The 18,194-nt window shown below is 37.3% G+C and overlaps 1 protein-coding gene across 1 annotated transcript in view; it reads right to left on the reverse strand.

Moving 5' to 3' along the window:
• The window catches only part of COL6A6 (collagen, type VI, alpha 6), a 109,673-nt gene that overhangs the window by 72,014 nt on the left and 19,465 nt on the right, over positions 1–18,194 (reverse strand). Inside the window, exons 8-17 of the mRNA XM_011933683.1 lie at positions 15,880–16,223; positions 15,717–15,795; positions 9,990–10,144; positions 7,492–7,584; positions 6,193–6,246; positions 4,667–4,738; positions 4,557–4,583; positions 4,174–4,218; positions 4,027–4,080; positions 2,929–2,991 (exon numbers count right to left, since the gene is read on the reverse strand). Coding sequence (XP_011789073.1) covers positions 2,929–2,991; positions 4,027–4,080; positions 4,174–4,218; positions 4,557–4,583; positions 4,667–4,738; positions 6,193–6,246; positions 7,492–7,584; positions 9,990–10,144; positions 15,717–15,795; positions 15,880–16,223 — 986 coding nt within the window. The remainder of the gene's footprint in view (positions 1–2,928; positions 2,992–4,026; positions 4,081–4,173; positions 4,219–4,556; positions 4,584–4,666; positions 4,739–6,192; positions 6,247–7,491; positions 7,585–9,989; positions 10,145–15,716; positions 15,796–15,879; positions 16,224–18,194) is intronic.

Raw genomic sequence — 18,194 nt, forward strand, 5'->3', positions numbered from 1 at the left:
TTTTGTACTTACAGAGCTTATAAGTTAATGGGGTAAAAAAGAAGGGTTTGGAATTTATAACACTGATATTACTAAAACGTAGGTGAAAAATTGCTTCTTTCCTCCATCTACCAAAGCCAAATATCATTTTCTGCATCTTCTTTTTCTCCCTTAAGTTTAAATATTTGTCTCTTAAATATGTTTTCAAAAATCTGCGCCATTTGCATGCATTCTCCAAGCAGGGTATACCTCAATTACAATATCAGAAAATTGTATTTTGGTGGAAAAAGCAAGGAAGGAAAAGGGAGGTCATGTAAAGTCCAGAATTTTATTCCACTGGACATAAAAGCCCCTTACTGTAGTTCAATTCTAAACTACTTGAAGAGGTAACATATAAAGAATCATATACCAGCACATTTTACAAAATAGAACAACCCAAATTGCATATAGACAGTTGGTCAATGTGAATGTGAACCGATTTAGTCTTTCTACATGTATACAACTGGGCAAAAAAGCATTATCTTCCACAAATTTACAATTAAACACAGGCTTATAATAATATATTGTCAAAATGATTTAGCTGTTTACCCCCAATATTTCTTAAGATTGAAAAAGCACTCCCAATGTGGGAAATTCCAAACAGCTCATCAAGATGGGAAATTCTGAACAACCAAATGCGCTTCCATGTGATCATAAAGCCTATCTAAATAAGCTTAGAGTTTCAAAAATTTGTGCCATTTGCATGTTTTCCTAAGAATAAACTGATCATGCTCTATTTATTTATCTGAAATTTTTCCTCGAATAGCAACACACTGAAGCTACATGTAAGTAAGCATAGAGTTGTTTTACAGTTGGAAGTCACAGAACATTTCTTTTAAAATAAAAGGTCTTTATGTTATTCAGACTCTTTTAAATATGCTACATAATCACACTATCTTTAGCAGACAATTTAGGAGAAATTCTGATCAAAATCAGTGGAAGTTATATAGCCATACCCCAAATGAATTTTTGGTCATCATATATGGATGACTGAAATGTCTTTGTATTTGAACCAATATTTCTAAGTTATGCTTATATGTAGTTCTTTGGTTCTAAATTAGATTCTTTGAAGTTTGAAAATTCTCAGGACACTGTTATCAGAAGTTGTCACTTAGTCAACAGTGTTTTCTTCATGCGTGAATTCCTCTGTTTTTTTAAATACAGTTGTCTAACATTTACATGTTCATATACATTGCATCGAATTCCTTCTTTGGTCAACCCATTGTATACAAGAGGATATATTAAATAAAAAAAAATTTCATGAGATTCCCAGGTGTCCCAAATCCTTATCATCACTTGGTATTGTTTTTTATAAATTGTAACCATTCTGATGAGTGTGTAGTACACTGTTCTCATACATTGCTAGTGGGAGTATAAGTGAGTACAAACTTTTGAAAACCATTTGACTGTAAAGACAATCTGAGTATGGCCATACACATTATAATTCAGAAATTCTACTCTTAAAATATAGACCCAATATAAATATGTACAAAAGTGCATCAAAAGACATATATAAGAATATGCAGAGCAGCACTATTTATAAAAGCAAAAACGGGGAACACACATATCATTAATATAAGTAATAAATCATGGCATATTCACACAATGAAATACTATGCAATGCAGCCATGAGATTGAATGAACTATTGTTATACACAACATCAATTCATCTTACAAGCACAAAGCAAAAGAAGCCAGAAAAAAAAAGAGCAGACACTTATATGATTCCATTTATATCAAGTTCTAGAACACATAAAACTGATAGTGATAGGATAGTGATTACCTTGGGGAAGGGGAGTACTGGCTGCAGTGAGCATGAGGGGGCTTCTGCGATGCTGGTCATGTTCTATTTCTTTACCTGGTGGTGACTACACAGGTGTATTCACATTCATTAAGCCGTGTATTTATAATTCAGGGACTTTTCTGATGTATGTTACAGTTCAATAAACATTTAAAAACAAAGCTAAGTCTTAATTCATTAAGGTTTTGGAGACTTACTTAAGTGTGGGTATGGTGATGAAAATCCTATAGTACTGATGTTCTATTGGACTTGGCATATTCCCTATATGTTGGCTTTAACATGGGTCATGCCTACTCAACTGGGTTGTGCCCCTGCGAGAGCAGTGTCTTTATTTCATAAGTTTTGCCTACTCAGCTTGGGTTACAGGAAATGAGGCTGATATTTTTGATTGAAAAAACTCTTGGAGAACTGATAGTGGTTTGGCTGTGTCTCCTCCCAAATCTCATCTTGAATTGTAGTAATTCCCACATGTCAAGGGTGGCACCAGGTGGAAATAATTGAATCATGGGGGTGGTTTTCCCCATACTGTTCCTGTGGTAGTAAGTCTCACGAGATCTGATGGTTTTATAAATGGAAGTTCCCCTGCACAAGCTCTCTTGCTGCCTCCATATAAGACGTCCCTTTGCTCTTTCTTCATGATTGTGAGGGCCCCCCAGCCATGTGGAACTATGAGTCAGTTAAACCTCCTACCTTTACACATTACCCAGACTTAGGTATGTCTTTATTAGCAATATGAGAACAGACTAACACAAGAATAGAAAAAAAAGAGATGGCTTTGTTTCTCTCATTTTGTATTTTGAGGTGCTTGGAAGATAACAAAGTGGACCAGAATTTCTTCATTGTTTTGAAGCACAAGAACAATTCTAAGTATGTATTTATAAAACTGCATTTGCAAAAGACACGCAAGGGCTTTTCACTGCTCACACTCATTCAGTATATGAAGAGGATGTAGCACAGGTACCTGAATTTAAAATTTTACAATCACGCCTGTGGTGTTTTAAACTCAGGGTTACTATTGTAGTACCTTGAAATCAAGATTCCCTATCAGAAGTACTGATGGGAATCAAGCCCTAACTCCAGTTCGCAGCCCATGCAGCCCAGGCACTTACAGGATCCCCTCGCAGGCCCTTTGCTCCATGGTCACCAGGAATCCCTCTCTTCCCTGGGCTTCCCTAAAGTTAATACAAATCAGAAGAAGAACAAGACAAGAAGCTTTAATAAAATTAATAAAAACCAAGAGCTTTTCTTCTCCCTTGTGTGAATAATTGAACATTTTTCTATCAAGGCTATTTTTAAGTTGGAAAGATGAAGAACCGAAAAAATTAGTTTCAAGCACCATATAATTTAATAGTGAACTCAATTATTTGCCACAGTGGTGAAGTCTGTGTTCCAGACATGTTTGTCATCTTGTTGTTTTTTACAAATATTCTATGGACCAGGTATTCCTTATTATCTTTCTTTTATAAGGCAACTGAGATTCAGAAAGAATATGCACTTTGCCCAAGACGGTTGTTTCTGACTCAATTGTTCACACTCTAAAGACAAAGTAGAGGATGAAAATATGGCTGCTGTTGGTATTCATTCTAGGTGGGAATGAGTGACATTCACTCTTCAATGTGCTGCCTGGCACCACTGACCCTTGTCAACACCCACTTCTATTCTTACTATGGTAGCTGCTTGTCATTGATGGCCCTAGTTCTTCACCTCTCCCTATTCCTATGTCCTTTGCCATGTAACTCTACAGTGACTTCCAACTTTGGTGGGCAAGATTCCCTTCCTCTGAATTTGGCAATATGCGTTGATTTGGCCAACAGAAAGAGATGCAAGTGTAGAGAGAGTTCTGAGCCTAGGTCTGAAGAAGGCCTGAGAGTTCTAGTGTTTCCACTTGCTTTCTTGTGCTTTTGCTATGGGCATAAAAAGGTCATGGCTAGCATGGTTAGGCTAGCTCCTGGTCCCAGGATGGTAAGTGACATATGGAGTAAAGGCCCCGGCCACCTTACAGACATGAGCCATGTCCAGCCTCAATCAGTTGAACCCCTCAGAAACATAAGAAATAAATGTTCATTGTTGTATGCGATTGATGTTTTATGACTGTCACAAAACAGTTTTGTAGCAATAGCTGATACACCCAGGGTAGTTATTCTACTCTGTTAATCACACCCTAATCCCCAGTACAATTTTTATGTTCTTCCTTTTTAAATCCCTACCTGGGATCCCTCGTCACCCTTTTCTCCTTTTCTTCCAGGAAGACCATAATCACCCTAAAAAACAAGAAGGGAAAGGTATTAATAGAATTCTCATTTTCATAACGGTAAATAGCTCAGAAGGGTCTCTACGGTACGAGAAGGCTCTACCTGTTCTCCGTTTAGTCCATCAATTCCACTTTCCCCAGCTTCTCCCTGAAAAGACAGATATGATTAGAACAGAGTACATCACATGCATGTGGAAAGAAGTCAGATGCCAAACAAAAACTCTATCTTTGTGTTTCACACACAGCCTCTTTGTTAGGCTGGGCCTAGGTAATATTAAAGGTTACTCAGTAATAGAAACTATCAACAAATAATATATATTGCCTGCACTCAAAGAGAGGAAGAAACAAAATGAAATGGCTGGCAATAAAAAAGGAAAGTCAACGACAACTTTATTTGTATAACTTACTGATCAATTTAATCTCAAAAATAAAAGTATTTCTAGATAACATATGGGTAGGTAAATGGATGTGCCTGGTATACCATACCTCCTGTCCGTTTAGTCCCCTGTTTCCCTGAAAATAAAAGGACAGTAATAGTTAGTGTAGGAAAATGGAATTAATGTTGAGAAAACTCCATACTCTAATGCAATCCTTACCTTAGGACCTTTGGTGCCATAGCATCCCTTAGTACCTTGCTCTCCCACTGGTCCAGGGGCTCCTCTTTCTCCCTGAGAAAGGGCACATATCCAAATGAGATTTTTCTATTGTAATCTGGGATCTGTCTTGAAAACTTGCCAAGTTTTTTGTTACCAAAAAAGGTGTGAATGCTCATGGTTCACAATCCAGAGTTCTTGCTTATAAAAACTAAGAGTGGAAATAAATCAGAGATACCCTGATGACAGATAGGCATCTGCTTTGGATCCCACTTGCATATTGCCTCTGTGAGGCTTCTCTCTCACCAAGTGGTCACCAAGTTACATCCTTCCAACCTTCTTAACATATCTAGTCCTACTGTCCCAAGAAAATTAAGACCTCTCTTGCACCTATGACTGCAAGACTTACCTATAACCTTCACCTTATCATCATCTGTAATGCTGCTTGAGCATGCTTTCCAAACACTCCCACAATTTTGACCCCTGTGCTTCCCACCATTCAGTGACTGCCCATCAACTAGAAGACTCAATCCAAATCTTCAGCAGGGGATTCAAGACTCACAATAACCTGAGTTTTACCTTCCACGTATATTTTCCTCCTGCACTGGCCCGGGTTCCATCCATGTTGACCATGTGCCATCTTATGAACATGATCTTCTCTGACTCAGACACATGCCCTTGAACACATTGTTCCCCCAAACTTTGCCTGTAGAAATTCCTACTCATCCTTCAAATGTCTGCCCAAGTACTTCTCCTTGTTTGTAGCCTTCCCCTCTCAAGCCCCAACTTTAGCCAAGGCTGTTAGGTAACTGAGTTGTTCTGCCACACTCCTTTGCATGTCTCTATACTTTTAGTCTAGCCCTTGTGTATAACAACCAGAATCACTGTTGTCTCATTTGCATTTCTACTAGTTTGAAAGTTTCCTGGAGGTAGAAACCATATTTTTCCTTTTATTTATTTTTCTTATTTCTGAAGCCTACAAATATATGTTAAGTATTTGATCATGTGCCAGGCACACATATACATAACATATATTTGTTGAATGAACCAGTGAATGAATGAGTATGTTAAAGTGTGAGGTCTTTGATAAATAATGTAGCAAATGGTAAGATGTTTAATATATAATTGGTAAACAAATGTTTGGATGGATTGATGGGAGAATGGAAGGATGAGTGAATGCAAGAAAGAGTGAAGTCTTTGATACGCAATGTGGTGAGTTGGTTTCCTTTGCAGAATGCTCCAGAATGGGAGATATAGCAGTGATTCAACTCCCCTAGTGAAGAAGGTAACTTTTGCATTGAATTCATTGTGCAATGTTGGTGGGAGTCAAAGAAGAGACAATAGGTCAATAAGCCACTAATGACCACCAGAAGCAAAGCACAATGAGAACAAAAGAAGATCTCAGATTCTGTACACAAATCCTTAGAATCTCATCTTTCTTGCTTCCCCAATTCAGAATTGACTCAAGGAAGTTCATATTGTGGATATGTTTTTAGGGATAAATGGAGGTAAAAAGAGCCTTGACTTACAGCGATTCCCTCCTCTCCCAGGTAGCCTTCACTGCCTTTAAAACCCGGAGGTCCCTGGAAATAAGAAAAGGAAGAAAACATTTGCATCTATGAACCAAAAATCAGAGGTAACCAAACCAAATTCAACTTTACAGTTTTACTTCATGTGGAATAGTAAGGGTTTGGGGAGTAGGGGAGAAAAAGTCCCTGCTTCCCAGTGTAGGTTACATTTACACACATAAAAAGACGTAGAATTTTGAGACAAGTATCCAGTTAACCCAAGAGGGTGTGTGAGTGTGTGACAATCATAATATTGTAACTCTGGGTTCATATATTGTTCCAGAGCTTCTTTCTAAACAAACATTCAAGTCAACACAGCTATATTTGCCACTGGTAAATTAGAATTATTCTCCCTTTATTAAAAAATCTTTTAGGATTTATGCTACACATAGAAAAATAGACCACACACCTTTCTTTCCATTCTTTCTGAGACTTGTTTTTTAAAAAATCTATCACTCTCTTTACATGAAGCTGAAACATTCAGGAAATAATTAGTCCAAAAACTTTCAGAGACATATTCAGAAACGTAGCCCTGGTGATTTGGGAGTTATAGTGCTATCTATAAATTACTCAAAAATCAAACACATGTAAACAAACTGTATTGAAATCATTATAACATATCCATAGTGTTTATATGTATTTAAACATTTTTTAAAGTTCAAAATAATATTTTTACATAAGGGTACATATACTTTTTCTGGTTATGAAATATATGAATCATCATTGTTGGTTTCTGTTTTTAAATAATGAGCCTGTTTTTGTTTATGTATCTGTGATAACATTTTGACCTGACTTAAGCTGAATGAGACATCTTAACATCTTCTGCTATAAGAGAGTGATCTGATCTAGCCTGGTTTTCAGCAGAGTACACAAAGTATCTCCTGCTTGATCTTAATAACTCTGCCATCATTAGAAATGAATGCTGAAATGGGTTATTCACATGGAGGAGGCTTTCATTATTCAACATGAGGGATTACAGCTGATTTTTCTGCATCATTGTCATCAGTACTAGAATACTGGATAATCAAGGATCTTGACAGCTGTTTCTCCTGAGTCTTCCACAAAAACTTTTTTAAGACTCCAATTTAGAATACCAAGGAAAATCCATGACTAACTTAACATACAAAAAGAGGAGTATAATAAACTCTTATATAAGAGGCTCTATTTAGAAGTTAAAAATCACCCCTTATTTCTACCTAAACCCATGTCTGAAGAACATTCTACAACTCAAAGTAACCCACAAATCTGAACTAAAATCACCCTTTTCCCTGGTGGTCCAGGATCTCCCATTGAGCCATCTCCTCCAATGCACTTGCAGAACAAACAACAGCATGTCCTTTCAGCAACGTTGACCTTGGGAGAGGGTAAAAAATACATTACATTTGGTGATATTGCTTCCCAAATCTTGTATGCAAGTTCAACCATGCGATCCAGACTTCAACCACAGTTTCAGAAGCCTGGTCACCATTCAAATGACTGTGCTTTAGAAAGAATGCATGAAACAGTTTTTTTGTTTTTTTTTTTTTTTCGCTTCCATCTTTCCTTCTATCATCTGCACTCTCCACCATTTGAGGTATTCCAAATCAACTCAAAAATGTTTCTGTGTTTCAAATTGGTATCAGTTTAGCTGTGGCAAACTGACTGCATGCCAACTGATGTGGTTGTCTGTCCCTGCCCTATCTCACCCTAGCACTGACCATGATATTGTTAATTTCCCTATATAATTCTGCCCCAAATATTTTGTTCAATAAAATGAATGCATGCTATTTTCCTCATCTTATGAAATCTTGGTATGCTAGACAATTTAGACAGTGCCCAGTGTAACATTTCTTGGAACTAAGTCCAATGGTAAACTCTTCCAAAACAATTTTGATAGGATTTCCAAAACACAAATTCCATGTGCAACATTTTGAAAGCACTTGCTGTAGGGGATGGGGGCACAGGAGAATATTCCTCTTTATACTCTGGTCAAAAAAATCCATATTATGTATTTTAAAACATGAATAAATGTCATCCTGGACTTACCTAGTCATCCCCTGAATAGACGACATATTGCTTTACGTTTTTACAATTAACTCACCAGATTTACTTTTAGAAAAATTCTATTTTCAAATAAATGTTATACTTCACTTAATGGGGTAGAACCAATCTTTGTATTGCGAAGTTTCCCAATAAATCTCGAGTGAAATGAAAAATGAAAATCTTTTGTTATAGCCATTTAGCAATTTTCTGCCTTTGATTGTTTCCTACTATATAACGTTCCTTTTCTGACATTATGAAATTCTTTTTCCTGACAATTTCAGAAAAAGCAATCAAACTGGAAATGTGTGAAAGCAAACAATAACAAAATGGATACTATGATTTTATATTAGATAACATCAATTTTCTTTGGATCACCAAAATTCTACAGCATCAAATCTATTACTATTAAAACTGACCTATGATTAAGTTTTTCTTGTAGAGTGTTCCATTTATATGATATACAAAAACTGACAGGTTTGTTTGAAGAATAATTTTCTTCCTTTATGAATTACCAAAGAGATTTCACAGAGTAGTCGACAGGAAAAAAAAATACATTTTGTAAAACACTGTCTTCCCATGTAGAAAGGAATTCCAACGAAACTTTCATATTCTTTACGTAATTATTTTTACATAATTACAACACTGAACAAGTTGCTTAAATACCTATGTGTATATAAATTTTATAGGTGGAAAATAGCAGGAGCTAGCACTTCCTTGGAAAGTGTTCTCATATACCGATTAAAGATTCTGTAAGTTATAAGCAAATTACAAAATTACTAGCAATTCATTAAAGTAAAAGCAGAGCCACACAGAGCTTGCTGACGCTTTACCACTCGAGTTTGAATTCTCGTATGTTTTTGAAAGAAATACGATTGAGATACATCTTATAGAGGCATCAGGTTTAAAAATAGAACATAAGGTGAGGTCAGGAGTTTGAGACCAGCCTGACCAACATGGCAAAACTCCGTTTCTATTAAATATACAAAAATGAGCCAGGCATGGTGGCAGGCGCTGGTAATCCCAGCTACTCGGAAGAATTGCTTGAACCTGGGAGGCAGAGATGCAGTGAGCTGAGATCATACCACTGCACTTCATCCTGGGCGACAGAGCGAGACTATCTCAAACAAACAAACAGAATATAAGGTAGAAATCTCAAGGAGTCACAACCCTTAATCTTTCAATTGCTCATAAAGTACATGTGAGGTTTACTGTCACTAGGCTTTTCCTCCAGCTTTAGAGCAGATTACGCTTTCTCTAGTTGAACTCCAAATGTAATTTGCTTTCATTTACAGGTCTTGTCCCAGGAAAAATACACATCTTAAATACTAGAATTACACTCAGTGCGGAAAGCTGTTATGCCTAGGATCTGCAAGGGGTGTGAAAACTGGCTGGTGGAGGTAACAGCTGATTCATGCTCGCATCTCAGATTCTTTTTGTCACTTACGTTCTTTGGCTATAATTTGGACATGACTGTGGGTACTATTTAAATTTTCTTCTTTTTCCCTGTTTCCTCCTCCTCCTATTTTTGCCAAGCATATACATTAAACATGCTTTGACATCTCTTTACTGTACTATATTTCTTCCAAATAAACCCTCTTACGCTGTTTACTAATTCATAAAAACCTTTCTTCACTCCCAAATAAACAGAATAAGTTCAAATTCTTAAGCATAAGTATTAAACCTACATACAAAATAATTGAAAATTTAAGCTTACCAGCCTTTTCAGAATAACTTACTAGCTGCTTTGACAGACGGCTCCCAAGATCTCTCATGCCAATAGAGAGCTGCGTCCTGTACTCAAATCCTTTCCCAAATTCAATGTAGGGAAGATCAGCCAAGTCACTTGAATCAGCAAGTCCATCCAGAGCAACAGTTATGAGCGCATTCAGGCCTATCCAACACAGTTTACAATGTTCCAGGTGAGGTGGGTTTGGTTACTTTATTTTTTTGCAAGCATATTTAAATTGTTATTCTCAGCGAACAGTTGCAAGAGAAACAGTCAGTTTACTTTATTTTGAGGTATTTTCCCCAAACACGTGATGTAAACTTGACAAGTGACAAGACTATAATAAGAGCACAAAAGGAATTATGTTTTCCAAAACTAATTAAATTGGAGATAGCGAAAATTGTAACAGAACTTCCAGTTCCCTGATTTGAGGAGACAGTTCTCAAAGATCTACAGAGCGTGCTGAAGTACAGAGAAATTCACATACCAAGAAAGTCCAGCCTGGGCAACATGGCAAAACTCCACCTCTACAAAAAATTTACAAAATTTTACAAAATTAGCCGGGCATGGTGGCACATGCCCATGGTCCCAGCTACATGGGAGGCTGAGGTGGGAGGATCGCTTAAGCCTGGGAGGTTGAGCCTGCAGTGAGCTGTGATTGTGCCCCGGCACCCCTACCTGGGCAACAGAGCAAAACCCTGTCTCAAAAATAGAAAATACATGTTGTACATTTTTGCCATTTAGTGGGGGATCCTTGAAGCAGCAGCACTGGCATCACCTGGGGGCTCATCAGAAATACAGACTCTCAGGCCCCACCCCACACTTACTGAATCAGAATTTGTATTTTAACAAAATCCCCAGGTGATTTGTATACACATTAAAGTTTGAAAAGGATAGTTCTGTATGATCTGATAAAACATCAATAACCCAGTTGGAACTATAGGTAGTAAAAAAGTAACAGGCCTATTGTCAGGCAATTAGGAACAGATGACAGACAATCATCTAGGAGCTGTGGCTCGGAGGCTTTGGGGTTTTATGAATACAATTATTTCAAAGAAAACTGTTGGTTAAGGACCAACATAGGGTTGCCAATGACTTATTTTGCTAGGTAAGAACATTAAATAATGGTGGCAGTCATCATGGTGGAGGAGGTAATTCAGCAACAACAGTGTTATCATTTGTTGATAGAAACTGTGTGCCTGGAAAATGGTTAAGGGCTTCACATGCATTATCTTATTTGTAAGGTTCAAATATAACTCTATTGGTATGTATAATTATAGTCCTATTTTACAGACCAGCAAACAGGCTCGGAGAGGTTAAATGACGCCCTATAAGTGGTATTTTTAGGTTTTTCACCCAGATAGCCTAATTCCATAGCTCACATTCAAAGGATATTTTGACAATAAAAATGTGCTAACGATAGAATCTTGGAATAAAGGGCAGTCTCAACATCAAATACATTTAGCTTCATGTAAACCTGACTCCACTGGCAACATTTTTCTCATTATTATTGATGGGTAAAGAATTATTTGATGAGAATTGGAACCAATGAACCAGAATAGATAAATGTTCAAGGACTTGGCTGAGAGTCAAGAAAACCTTCTTAAATATATGATTTTATATGAAACGAGTAGATGAAGAGAGAAATCAAGAGAATTAAGTTTCAGGGACATATTGGAGAGGTTCAAGTTCCAAGAGAGGCAAACAGAATGGTTATCTGCAGTGGAAGAAAGAGGCTGAGCGCGGTGTCTCACGCCTGTAATCCCAGCACTTTGGGAGGCCAAGGTGGGCAGATCATGAGGTCAGGAGATAGAGACCATCCTGGCTAACAGAGTGAAACTCCATTTCTACTAAAAATACACAAAATGAGCCGGGCGTGGTGGCACGTGCCTGTAGTCTCAGCTACTTGGGAGGCTGATGCACAAGAATCACTTGAACCTGGGAGGCGGAGGTTGCCGTGAGCTGAGATGGCGCCACTGCACTCCAACCTGGGCAACAAGGCAAGACTCTGTTGAAAAGACAAGACAAGACAATACAAGACAGGAAAAGAAAAAGGAAAAGAAAAAAGGAAAGAAAAGAAAAAAGGAAAGAAAAGAAAAAAGAAAAGAAAAAAGGAAAGAAAAGAAAAAAGAAAAGAAAAAAGGAAAGAAAAGAACCACCACCACCAAAGAAGAATAGGGTCACCAACTTGTCCTCATTTCCTGGGACTTTCCTGGTTCTAGTGCTGAAAGTTCCCATCTTGTTCCAAACAAACCAGGACAGTTGGTCATTCTTCTAGAATGAGAGTGAGGAGGGGGAGAAAAGAGGTTGTAGAGTCATCTGGGATATGAAATGCTTGTACATCAATTGGTGTTTAGTGATCAAGGGAAGCATTCTAATGGATCTACTTATAAGAGGAAAAAAAAACCTTCTCTCATCTTTCTTATAATATCCAGGAAATGTAAAATTTTAAGAATGTAAAATGATAAAATAAGAACCATGGGATTGTTGACTTGCAAGAAATATGTATATAACTATTATTTATAACTGCTTTTCTTAGGATCAAGGGACTCCAATCTTCTTTCAGACTCATCCAATAAATGAGTCATATGATTCTAAATACAATGTTTTCAATTTTCTAACAATGAATTAAGAAAGGATTTTCAAACTTGGAAGAATAAAGAATCACTGAGTAGATGCTAGGATATTCAATTCTAAAAAAATAATTAATTTAAGCCCCAATCCACGTGCATAAGTTTTAAAGCCATGTCCACCATCAAGGATTGTTTTTTCCTTGTCTCCTCTTGTTCAGTGATGATTGCACAGTTTACACATATTGATGTTTGGCCTGAAATTAAGAAAGCTTTCCTAGGTGAATAGATCATAGGGCCCAGCACCAAGTGAAGTCCTGTGTGTGTAAGTATGGGAAGCCAGTGAGAGAGATACTTCTTGTCCATACATAAAGCCACCTTCTTTTCTTTATTAAAGAAAAAAACAAAATTAAAAAATTCATTTCCTTTGAGATCTTGCTTGGTGTAAGCCTGACAGGTGAAGAAACTGGTAACCAAATTCACACTCGACCATGTCAAAGATGGTCCATTTCAAAGAACTAGACACTTTTCAAAGAATGTTATTGCCATGATTTCTATCTTCTATTTGAAGAATCTAAATATCTGAGGATATTATTCAAAATATAGCTTCTGAAGTTGATACCCATTTACTAGTTTTTCAGTAGGCATTGGAAGAAAGATGTTTGGTCTTAGAATTCTGGGTGTTCCAAAGCACTTCCTGGAAGAAACTACTGTCATTTGCAAGAGAAACATCTTTTCCCCATAAAGGAAAAGCTGGTGAAACAGCAACCACCAAAACAACATTACCCATCCCAACTAAGCACTCTGGTATCTTTTTTCAGTCTTAATTAAAACCTTAATCATAGCTCATGAACAAAGGCCAAGACCAGAGGGAATAAAAACAAGGCAGATTTAGTAAATAAGGGATAAAATAAAAACCCTTACTCCCTTGTGGGAAGTCAGGGATCCCAAATGGAGGGACCAGCTGAAGTCACAGCAGAAGAACATAAATTGTGAAGATTTCATGGACATTCATTAGTTTCCCAAATTAATACTTTTATAATTTCTTACATCTGTCTTTGCTGCAATCTCTGAACATAAATTGTGAAGATTTCACACACATTTATCACTTCCCCAATCAATACTCTTATAAAATTTCCTATGTCTGTCTTCAATCGCTTAATCCCATCATCTTCGTAAGCTGAAGATGTATGTCGCCTCAGGACACTATGATGATTGCATTATCTGCACAAATTGTTTGTAAAGCACGTGTGTTTGAACAATATGAAATCTGGGCACCTTGAAAAGAACAGGATAACAGCAATTTTCAGGGAACAAGGGAGATAACCATAAGGTCTGACTGCCTGCGGGGCTGGGCAGAACAGAGTCATATTTCTCTTCTTACAGAAAGCAAATAGGAGAAATATCACAGAATTCTTTTTATCAGCAAGGAATAGCCCTGGGAAAAGACTGCATTCCCGGTGGAAGGGGTCTCTAAAATGGCCGCTCTAGGAGTGTCTGTGTTATGCAGTTGAAGATAAGGGATGAAATATGCCCTGGTCTCCTGCAGTGCCCTCAGGCTTGCTAGAATTAGGAAATTCCAGCCTGGCGAATTCTAGTCAGACCAGTTGTCTGCCCTCAAACCCTGTTTCCTGTTAAGATGTTTATCAATGACAATGTGTGCCCAGTGGGACACGGACCTTCATCAGTAATTCTAGTTTCACCCTGGCCTTGTGATCTCACTCTACCTCTCTGCCCTTGTGATCTTTTATTGCCCTTAAAGCATATGATCTCTGTGACCCACTCCCTATTCGTACCCTCCTCCCCTTTTGAAATCCCTAATAAGAACTTGCTGGTTTTGCAGTTCAGGGGGCATCACAGAACCTGCCAACATGCAATGTCACCCCGGAGGCCTAGTTGTAAAATTTCTCTCTTTTGTACTCTTTCTCTTTATTTCTCAGACCAGCCAGCACTTGGGGAAAATAGAAAAGAACCTACGTTGAAATACTGGGGGCTAGTTCCCCCAATACTCCCTAGCAGTAAACTCAGAGAATTTTGCAATTTGTTTAAGATGGGAGAGAGAGAACAAAATAGAAAACACAAAGTCCTGTCAACCTCTATTAGCTAACCTGACAGGTAATGCCTTAGGTCAGGTTCCCTAGAAACAGAGTTTGAGATAAGGATTTGGAGGTGCACAAATTGTTGAGGAAGCACTTTCAGAAGAAAGGGAGTGAGGAAAACAGGATAGGGCAGGGGAAGTTACTGAGCAAGACAATGTTGCAGCTGGAGTCTAGTTTTATTTAGCCTGATCCCACGAAGCTCTAGAGCATAAATTGCACCACACCACTGGTGTCATTTAGAGGCAAAGGTCCAACTCTGTAACCTAATCTGCTGCCCAAGGATGGGGTGGACAGCAACCTTCCAGGTGACGTGGCTCTACTGGCCAAGGGCAATTCTTCAGAGAAGGAGTAAGCTGTGTTGTTAGCAGCTAGAGGATAAATGAATCTCCCAGTAAAGGAGATCTGGGTAGGGCAGAAATTGCACCCACTTACAGAAGAGGATTTCTATTCTGAGTCAAACAAGAACTTCTTTGTTTGACTAAACAAGAACATCCACATGTTCTTGTCTGACTCAGAATAGAAGCTTTTGGTTCAAAAGCTAAAAGCCTGGTGCCAGAGCTTAAAAATCTCAAACACCATGGTTGGCCCATCTGTGGTCTGAAGGAAGGAACTGATTAGAAAGCCCCAAAACATGAGTAAACTTATCCAACAATGCTCGCAACTCTGGGAACTTTACAACTGTTAGAAGAAAACTGACTCTCATTCCCTGGTCAAAGAGAAACATACTATTCCCTTCTGGTGACACTAAAGAAGTAGCAATATTAGACAATATGCGGCAAAAGAGAAAGGAACATTCTTCAGGAAAGGAAGAAGAAATACAGTAATACGATACAAAGGATAGGACTTTGTATTCAGTGCTGTTTCATACATATAAGGCATGAGGAAAAAAGTGCATGTCAAAATATTCTGAGAGCTCATTTGTTCTGCCTAGTACATACAGAATATGGAGATTGTCAAAATCAGGATTATTCAAAATTTAAGAGCCTGGAAATTTAAGAGCTAGAAGTTAGTTCTGAGATTATAAAGTTAATAAGCACTCCCTTCCCACTCCTCGTCCATACTCAGTACCTTCTTTTCTAAGTTCATCAGATTTTTGTTCAAGTTTCTCAGTATCATCATCCAATCCATCTGAAAATAAAAGGACCACCTAAAAAGTATTCCCAAAAAGAAAAATGAGTTAAAAGGGGTTCACTGCAATCACAGACCAACAAATAAGATAAATCCATGTTACCTTTCCTCGAGCAGCCGATTTATTCTGAAATGTATCCCATAGAGAATCCAAGAGGTTTGCATTGAGAAAAGATGGTCCTTTAACTGTTATATCCTTCAAGCTATTCAGTATGTTTTCACTGTAGATCTCAAACTTGGGAGAATATTTTTCCATGGCATTTGTCACTTGAAAAGCCACACTGACCTGAGTCTCTGTGCCCACCTCACAACTTACTCCATTGAGGGAGCTGATGGCATGTAAGATGTCTTGAAGGTAGGTTTCCATCCAAGGCTGACCTTCAAGCAAAGTCTGCCCTTTCTCCTGAGTTGAGACATCAAATCCCACCACAACATCCATGAAACAGTCTAGGATTCAAAGGAAAAGCATGTCTTAATAAATCAACAAATACCTTTATTTAACTCAGACACCATGTCTGAATCAAGGGACTTGGAATTCTATTTCAGTTATAAAGTTAGAACACAATGAAAGGCATAAATGAATAAAGGAAGAGGCTAAGCATCAACTCTTTTCTAATCTGTAAAAGTGTAAGGGTACATTATTACTTTTATTCAGGTCATAAAAAATCTGTTGATTCTATAATGAAGTTCTGAAAGATTTTATTTTAGATATTGAAAAAGTCATGCAGAATCATTTAAATATCCCCAAAGTACACTGTGGAAATGTTAATAGTCTAAAACATTCATAGAATGCTACTTATCAATTGAGGTAATTCGACAAATATTAAATTTTAATAATTATAAGGGAAATTTAAGAACATTTGAATAAAGTCATTTAGAAAAAAATAAATCACTAAGGACTCATCTAAGGAATGGTTTTGATGATTTATCATTCTAAAAAGGGCCTCTGATTCCTCTTGTCATCTTCTAACATCCACTCAGAAAAGAAAAAAACAAAACTAAAAAATTCAGGAGATCCTTTGAAATCTTAATTGGTGTAAGTCTGACAAGCAAAGAAACTGGTAACCAATCATTCACATTCAACCATGTCAAAGATGGTGCCGCTTTCAGGAGCTCAGCCATTCCAGAAGCCAAGGACACTGCCATTTTGAGGTTCAATACTTAGAGGGGTGTTGCATTAAAGTGCTTTGCTCTTATTCTTATTAATTCTAGGGAAACTTAAGAGTTGGATAAACTAGAAAGGGCTTGATATTTTAAGCTGAGTGTCCTAAAAGACAGAGAAAAAAGTGACTCACTTTTCTTTCAATAGTTTTTAACTTGGCTAAAAACTCTAATTTTTTCAGCAAACTCAACACATACAGCTTGCTTGATAAAATGAGTGGTTGTTTTTAATTTGGTTTGCTTAGATCAGCAATGTTTAAGATATTCCTTGTAAAGGCAAATGCCTACTTCCCAGACACACTGGTCAGCTGGACATTTGCAAGTGTTTAAAACCAAAATCGTTAATTTCAACTTTTAAAACAACTGTTGGAAACTTGATTTTTAATGAGTTGACTGAGGGAACACAAAAATCTTATTTGATAATCAATTTTCATCATGAGATTCAAGGTAAATCAAAGTGTTATCAAAAATCTGGAAGACTGGACATCTTATTTTACTGTATTTTACTTTATTGGAAATCTGAGATAATCAGAAAATTAGATAATCAGAAAATAAGATAAACTATTTAGAAAAAAAGCAGAATATATCCTTTCCAAAATTCCTCTTGCATCAACATCTTCTCATATCTGTCTTGAGCTCGAAAGTTTCATCTTTGATGACAACTGTTTAAACCTGGGCAGAAAACCAGGTAGTAAATAAGATATGATAATGTCTTTGAGGAAAACAGACTCGTGTGGAAAAAAAAAAACAACCAGCAGAAATACCAAAACGACATCAAGTGACCTTGGGAACTGTTGCCTATAAACATTGTGTATTTTAAATTTTTGTCTACATTGCTGAAAGTACAAACTTATTTAGGTAAACAAGTTTCTTGTGTTTAATTTAAATTGACAAATGATTCCATAATAATGTGAGAGAAGGAATGGAATTTGGTGGGCAAGTCCAGAATTAATAACCATGTGTCTAAGTACAGTGAGAGAGACCAAACCATACTGAGCAAGAGGCTCTCATGCAACAGCCTAAAAACTCCACTGAGACATCTGCCCTTAAATCAGGAGCCCTGTCTTGAAGTCTTCCATGACACAGGTTGTGCTTTAAAGTGAATCTGCCACTGGTGACTCCAAAGGACTGGAGGCAGGGAGTTTTGGAAGTGAGCTAGGGAGAAGGCTGAAATTGGATTTCCAAAAAAATAATAAAGAATTAAAGTAGGATAACAGCAGTGGGAATAAGAAAGGGGCAATAAAAGCAAAATATTTA

The sequence above is a fragment of the Colobus angolensis genome, unplaced genomic scaffold (assembly GCF_000951035.1).
Source record: "Colobus angolensis palliatus isolate OR3802 unplaced genomic scaffold, Cang.pa_1.0 Scaffold129, whole genome shotgun sequence".
In the NCBI taxonomy this organism is placed as follows: Eukaryota; Metazoa; Chordata; class Mammalia; order Primates; family Cercopithecidae; genus Colobus; species Colobus angolensis.